The sequence below is a fragment of the Austrofundulus limnaeus genome, unplaced genomic scaffold (assembly GCF_001266775.1).
Source record: "Austrofundulus limnaeus strain Quisiro unplaced genomic scaffold, Austrofundulus_limnaeus-1.0 Scaffold8, whole genome shotgun sequence".
Lineage (NCBI taxonomy): Eukaryota > Metazoa > Chordata > Actinopteri > Cyprinodontiformes > Rivulidae > Austrofundulus > Austrofundulus limnaeus.
In genome coordinates this window covers 3,337,112-3,345,151 of record NW_013952410.1, presented here as the reverse complement: position 1 = coordinate 3,345,151, position 8,040 = coordinate 3,337,112, and the positions used below count along the sequence as shown (strand labels likewise).

The 8,040-nt window shown below is 37.2% G+C and overlaps 1 protein-coding gene across 1 annotated transcript in view; it reads left to right on the top strand.

Annotated features, from left to right (window-relative positions):
- LOC106537295 (uncharacterized) overlaps positions 1 to 7,550 on the top strand; it is a 15,441-nt gene extending 7,891 nt beyond the window's left edge. The window contains exons 2-3 of the mRNA XM_014034684.1: positions 1,771 to 1,857; positions 4,791 to 7,550. Coding sequence (XP_013890138.1) covers positions 1,771 to 1,857; positions 4,791 to 6,498 — 1,795 coding nt within the window. The 3' untranslated portion in view covers positions 6,499 to 7,550. The remainder of the gene's footprint in view (positions 1 to 1,770; positions 1,858 to 4,790) is intronic.
- Positions 7,551 to 8,040: the final 490 nt, after the last annotated feature.

The following is an 8,040-nucleotide window of genomic DNA, read 5'->3' as shown; positions in this document are numbered from 1 at the left end:
TTAACTGACTCACTTATGTTTGGAGCATTTTTAGGCCCTGTTTTATATTCAAAAAATCATGTCTAAGCATCAGTTTTGTTTTCTAAATAAAACCATAAAAACTAATTAATAACTCAAGTAATTTATTTTATCAATATGCAATAGAAATGTATATTAAATTTAAGATTAATCATGATCAATTCACAGCTACTTTGGGATTAATCAGATTAAAAATATTAATCATTTGACAGCCCTAGTCTATAAATAAGTGTGTGTATAGTGAAGAAAAGATGATTCATTTAGCTAATAGTTATAATCTACTTTGATAGGAAAGTTTGACTCAATTTTACATGCATCTATTTTATACTCAATCCTATTACTAACATCTTTAAAAGGAGTGATATAGATCACAAAGAAAAAGGATCATTCATCCAATTTTTCTGGTGATTGAGATATGTTACTGAAACAATAGCTATAAAACAGTTTTTGAAATTGTTGGGAATAAATATTTTCTCATTCAGTCTTAATATGCAATGACTGATAATAGATAAACTATAAAAAAAGAAAAAAGGGGTTTGGCTGAAAACATTCCAGCCTTAATGTCGAAGCTATAAAACTGTATTATGACCACAGTTTTATTTTTCTTCTATAATATCACAGAAAGTGTCTCGTGTGGTTTCTCTGTGCTGAAGCTGGGCACACGTTAACTCCACCCTTGTTATCTGTTTTCAATGAATTCCTGTGTGAGAGTTTGAATGTTCGAATGTTGAAAGCAGCGCTGGCAGATAAGMCTCACTGCTCACCCTTTCCTCAAAAACAAAAAGGGTTTTAATGTGGGATAAATAAAGAATGCAGTTTTATAGCAATGAGTCATCACTCTGCTTAAAGTGATGGTCCTGAATTTTTGAAATGAGAAAGGTTAACAGTTACTATCTTACCTGTTGTAGATAGCTTTTTGTTTGGAACTGGAGTTCAAAAACCTGTTTACTGTATGTTCCAGTGGGAATAACATATGGGTTTGTGATTTTACTGAGTTTTTACTAATGTCTTTTTTTAGAGGAGGGGGTTGTAATTCTAAGTGAATAGATGAAGCTAATGGCTAGTTTGAGCTGAACCAAGACAGATGGTTGCTGTTTAAATACAACTCAGTTTATGTAAAATGTTTAAAAGTTTTATAGTACTTTTTTTTCCTCTGAACTTTATTTTTTAAAGCTCAAATAGTGTCAACAAGCCTTATGATGATGACAATGAGGAAATTATTAATGATGTAGAAATGATTGTTTTGTTTTATTTTGCAACACAAATAACTTTTCATAAAGGGCAACAATAAAGCAAACTTGAGAGCTGGTCCCAAAGACATGCAGCACATGTTATTTACACCCAAACAAACACATGTAAACACTCAGGATGAAAACTCAACACGGTCCATTGTTTTTGACCCAAACAGAACTCCCATCCTTCCTTGAACATTCTTTCCCCAAACACAAACAGCAGGCAGTAAAATCAGTCCAGACAGGGAGTAACACAGCTGGGTGGTGCTTGATCCCCCTTCACCACATTTAGCAAAAAAAAAAAAAAAAGTGACCCTGTGAGAGGCACAATGGGGCATGGAAGGACAGCAGAACAGTGCCAGAGACATAACCAGCATTTTAAAAACTCAAACTGCAGAGGGGGGAAAAAAGGGGGTGGGTGACTGGTTTGTGAAGTTTATTGAGAGATGACGGAGCAYGAAAAAAATGTGCGAATGTTAGAGTTCAGACAGAGCTGGAAACTTTCAGGGGATCAGTGAAGCTGCAGCAGGAAGGGTGTTGTTCATAAAAGACCACCGCTCCAACCGTCTCACTCAGTCGGCTCATTCATCGACAGCCACAACTGGAGGTAAGTCCTGCTGAAAGATGAAACACAGAGATCATGACTTGTTTTTATTGAGTGTGGGAAGAAGAACAACTTGGCTGGAAATATGTTTTTTAAACAGAGAAAAATTAGGAAAAAAACTATTATATTGACGACTGTGTAAAACATAAAATAATTTAGCACATTTTAACTTTTAAAATGGTTAAATCCTAATTTTAAGTTTAACCTCACAATATAAGTTTGTTTATGGTTCCTTACATACAAATCTAAGATAATGTTTGTGGTGTTTTTTTTTTCAGACATATTTCTGTTTATACAAAAAAGACAAAAATGAGCAATTAATGGACATTTTTTAGACTACAGGCCACTCAGAACTTTTAATTTGGAATAGAATAGAATAGAATAGAATAGAATAGAATAGAATGGTTTTATGGCAGTTTAAACTTGGCTCGTTTTTGTTTCAAGTTTTTAATTTAAACAATGTGAATATATAATTAGAAAGAGCACTACGTTTACAAGTTGAAAGCAAAACAGGATGTCTTGAGCTTGAAAGGACCAAAACTACATGATGATTTTATGGTGTTGTGTGAAAATAATGTTTTTTTTTTTTTGGTTTGGGTGGTTGGTTGTTTGAAAACACGTCCTGAACTCTGAGCTGTAAAAAACAAATGGTGACAACAAAACTACACAGTGATAATTCTCAATTTTTCAGTTAAACTAATTTCTAACCAATAAGAGATCGGAAATCCAGAATTCATTGGTTAATTAAACATTTACTAACAGTAAAAACATTTTAAGCAACTTTCTTTTAAATCCAAATGGGGCACCTTCACCACAACTTTTAATTGAAAGCAGACACCAAGATAAAATGTAAACAGCTGTGATTATTTATGACCTTCTTGGTTTTAAAAGAAAGAAAGAAAGAAAGAAAGAAAGAAAGAAAGAAAGAAAGAAAGAAAGAAAGAAAGAAAGAAAGAAAGAAAGAAAGAAAGAAACTTTCCTCACCAAATGACCTCATTTAAGCTTTATTTGAAAATGACTTCCTCTAAGAGGAAGTGTTTTCCTCCACGAACATCTCAGCCACTCAGAAACAGTTCACGTTTCCCAGCCTTAAGTTTCAGACAGACTCTGTAAAGAGAAGTGGGTCATTWTGTTGGCACAGCTCTGTCTTCCAAACCTCCGGTGTTTCTTTTTTTTCTACAAACATGAAAAGCAGCCTCAGTCTAAATCAAGAGCAGGCCATCTGTCGTGTTGAGATGCATAGAAAAGGCACCGTAATGTTTCGCTTGTAGCTGCAAACTTTCTGACAATCATCTGGTTTAGAAGCACATATGTAAAAACACTTGACAGCCCACTTCTGGAAAAAGTGTGATCTCTAAAATGAGAAGCACAAAGTGTCCGACTTAAGGCTTTTATGCCAACGGTCTCAAAGCTTTGTGCTTTAACAGCCAGTTGTGTCAGCAGTGTTGGCAGGTAATGCTCTTACTCACCAGCAACGATGAATTGATTTATGCAAATGTTTATTTCTGGCATAAAACAGGAGTGCTGAGGCTGCAGTCTCTGCACACTACTACTAATTAGAGTTGCCTTGAGCAGAACTTCCTTATAGTAGTTATTTAAAGTGTCCCTTAGTGGCACTAAAAGGAGAAAGACACAGTGGTCCACAGGARACTCAATATTATTGTTGGAGGAAATAAACTTTTCACTGGTTTGCAGAACACCATCTTTTCAATTTGTTTTGGGACCTTGGCAGCATCTTGACAAATCCTGATATCAGTGAGCTTTAAATACATGAAGTTTAAATGATTCTGAGGAGAAAAAATATTGGTATCACTGCACTTTGAGGGGGAATAAAATATTTAAACTTTTGAAAACATTTGCTATTWGAACTAAAGAGTACGCATTTCCCACAAATTTGCAGTGTGAATGCTTAATGCTGAAAGATTTGTGCAGAATAACTAAAAACAAGCTGAAACCAGCCTAAAAATAGCTACAAAAGTAGCCAAAATAGCTAAAATTAGCACTAAGAAACAGAGCATGTTTGCTGAATTGAGCAGTAAGAAGTTAAATAAATAAAAATAAAAATGAGCTAAAAACACAGACAACAGCCAAAATTAACAAAGAGCAGCTAAAAGAAGCATAAAACGCTTAAAACAGCAGAAAGAAATGAGCAGAAAAATCACATTAAAAGGTCTGATTGAAAGGTAAAAAGCAGWAAAAAGCTAAAATTAGCAAAACAGTAGCCGAAGGAAGCTGACATTAGCACAAAGAAGTAAAAAAAGAAGAAAAAAAAGAAAGAAAAAGAACCAAAAGTTGAAAAGTACAGTAAAGATTTACAAACATTTTAAAGGGTTTTAAGGGTTTTGAAGACAGCTCCATTGATTTTCAATGAGAAAACATGGCAGAAAATCTAAATATCTTTAAAAGTACAAGTATATATTGCTAAATACCTAATGTCATAGCATGCCTGAAAGGAGCTGGACTTTTGGTATATAAATTGTTAAAATGGCACAATAATTGCAGAATGAGTTCGATGCTGAAAAATGAATGGAAGGAAAAATATCTCAATAGTGTAAATGCTTGATAAACATTCATGTTGATAAATCACAGCTCAGTCTGTTTTAGACAATCAGTTATAAACTCCCTTTGTCTTGCTACTGTTCTTCACCAATCTATTACTGACTTAATTATCTTTTTTTGACATTTAACGGCTAAACTAGTGGGATTTATCAAGCAAAAATTGGAAATAGAATTTTTCACAACTACTTAAAGTTAAAATAATTTAGTGTATAACATGAATGAATAGGGCTAACTGAAATTCTCACAGACAGCTTATTTTTCAGACAGAAATGAAAGAGTTTATGGTAAAAACAAACAAACAAACAAACAAAAACAAACTTTTGTGCTAAATGATGACGTTCCCCAACTGAACCATGTTCTCTTTTTTTCAATTTTAGGAAAACAATGGACCTGCCCATGTTCTGTCGTGTACTTGTACTTCTCTGCTCCCTGAGTGCTGCCTGGGCATGTCCAAAAGGATGCAAATGTGTTCAAACAAATGTCCACTGTGCTGCTCTTCCTGACTTCCCAGCAGCTGTGCCATCAGCCACCACCCATCTCTACCTGACAGACTGCAGTTTTGACATTCTGAAACCAGAGGACCTCATCGATTTCTCTGCTGCTTTGAGCAACTTTATGATTAAAAACACTGTTTTGAGGGAAGTGCGTCCTGGCACGTTCAATTCCACTCTAAACATGGGTGCCCTAGCGCTAACTGGCACAAAAGTACAAGATCTCCCTGAACCCTTATTTCACAAGTTGCAGAGATTAGAGACTTTGGTTCTGAAGTTCAACATGCTTTCGGTGATCCGACCTCAGTGGTTTTCTCTGCTGACAAACCTGAAGCAGCTAGATCTCAGTAAGAACTCCATACCTTCTGTACCCGAGGAAACGTTTCAACCTCTAACAAAGCTGGAGTACCTATCACTTTCTGGAAACAGTATCAGTCAGCTATTTAGTGAGACATTCAAGGGTCTTATTGATCTGAAAACCTTACGGCTTAACAAAAACATCCTGAAGGAGCTCCCTGCTGGGAGTTTGGATGACCTTGTAAACCTGGAGGAACTCTCTCTTCAAGACAACTTAATCTCTCATCTTCATCATGATTTGTTCTCCAAGAATCTGAAGCTCCAGAAACTGTTTCTCTCCAGCAACCGTCTGACATCACTTCCTCAAGGGATCTTTATCAATATGCCCCTCCTTTCCCAGATTTCCCTTTATGAAAACCACTTGGAAAGTCTGGGTCCAGGGATTTTTGGGCCAATGCCCCTGCGAGAGTTGTGGTTGTACGACAACAAACTGAGCCGATTGGAAGATGACACGTTCAGAAACCTAACTCGGTTACATCTCCTGGTCCTCAGTCGCAACCAGATCAGCTACATATCCAAAGGTGCTTTCAGAGGGTTGGACCACCTCGGAGAAGTATCGTTGCACACCAACCTGCTCACAACCCTGCAAGCTGAGACCTTCCAAACGATGCCCAATCTGTTCAACATTTCTTTGGAGCACAACTTCATCAGCTCGCTTCCTTTGGGTTTCCTCAAGGGCCTGAGCCATCTGGGGCAGATAGACCTGCGAAACAATTCTCTCCCTAACCTACCACAGGAGAGCTTAGATGCACTCTCTGCTGCACAAGAAGTTCTTCTGCATCAGAACCCCTGGAGGTGTGACAAAGACATTTTGCCTCTRAGGGACTGGCTGACACAGCACCCATCAAAGGTCAACCAGACCCTCGTGATGTGYGAAACTCCTTTTAGTCTGAACGGTAACGTGATTGCGACACTGTCAGACGAGGACCTGATGCCATTTGGTTCTACTAAAGAGCCTGCGTTGACCTCAGCTGAGAAGAAAAGGACACTCGGTACCCTTCCTCCCAAAGAAGGCACATTGTTACCTGGTGTGAACGTCACACCCACTCTAGAAACTGAGGAGGAGACCATCAGCGGGAAAAAAGATGGCAAAGTTAATACTTCAATTATTCTAATCGCCATTGCGGTGGTGTCTACCATTATAATCAGCTCTGTTATCATCGGCTGCGTGTGCTGGCAGAGGAACAAGAGAGGCACGGCAAATATAGGCCAAAGGAATAAGAACGCCGTGCTGTAGATAAGCTCTCACACAATGAGCAACCAGAAACTTTTACATCTGCAAAATGACAGCTGTGGTCTATTTGAAAAATAACACAAAACACAGAGTTGATTGCAGAGCCTCAAAGGCACCTTACCAGAACACATAGGCCACATAGAAACAAACAACCACTCACACCCTCATCTAGAGCAGGGGCGGAGCTACAGGGGTGGCCAAAGTCGTGACTAGCATTTAACATGAATTTTGGGGTCATTCTTAGCTATGATCACAAAAGTTCAGCTCAGTATTTCTTAACAAAGCTGAATTAAAGCCATTTGACTGATAATATGTGTCAAATGAAAGAGGTTCACTGCCAAGGTAAGCCTCTGGCGGCTGGCTTGCATTTTCAAATCCAGAGTGCTTTTCTGTATTTGGATGTGCCCCTCCTACAAATAATGTTAATAATAATAATAAAAACACCTTGGCCACCCCTGTGTCAGCCCTTTCAAAAATGTCTATCTTCTCCTCTGACCTAGAGACAATTTAGAGTTACCAGTTAACCTAACATGCATGTTTTCTTTGTCTGTGGGAGGAGACCATGATGCCACTTTCTTGCTGACGCCTCAGTGCCGCAACTTCAAACTCATTAACTGTAAAAAAAAATACATTTCTATTATGTGGTCATCCTGCACCTATTCTGAATGTGTGACTGTTTTTGGATGAATTTAAGAAAGCTTTGTTGATTCAGTATTATTTGTGGGCTGTTTAATACTAATTTTGTGCAAACAACAATCTAATTAGAAGGGGCTATGAWGGCTCAAATTTTTTGTACATGTTTAATTAAAAAATTTAATGTGAGCACAAACTAATGAATAAAATGCCTCTGTTTAAATAAAAGCATAAGTGTTCTCTACAATCTCACATTGTGTTTAAAGTTATTACAACGACTGTGATGAAAGTAAAGGTGSAAGACTGGAGTCCTGCCTGAAGATAATTAGATGACGGATTCAATGAAAGCTGAGTGTGTGAAAGGCAGAAAGTAACTTAAAATTGCAGCAAAGTAGAGTAAAGCTCTTGTTTCATTTTCAAAACAGTCGCATCTACCCTGYTGATTTCACTTAACAGCTATGTGAACCTACAGATAGCAGGGAACCTACTAAATCATATCATTATATGATAATAAAATATATAATTATTAGGTTGTGAACTCATTGTTCATTTGTTTTGACTGTCATCTAGTGGTTGGATATTAGAATGACATCTCGAACATTGTAACCAGACTAGGCGTCCGCAACTTTTACAATCAAAGAGCCATTTCTACTCCTCGGCTCACTAATAAAATGTGTCATGAGCCGAAAAACGTGCTAAAGCTGTGATGATCAACTGCTAGTCCGTGGGTCTCTTTGAGTTTATTGAATGGGGGCCTTGCCAGGTGGAGGGGGTGACATTATAAAATAAAAAAAAAATACAGCAAATTGCAAGTATGCTTTTATAAGACTACAAGCGCAAAATACAGTTAACAATACTCTAAATGCTTGATTGTTGTTATTTCTGCATTTTTAAAACAGTATTATGTTTAAT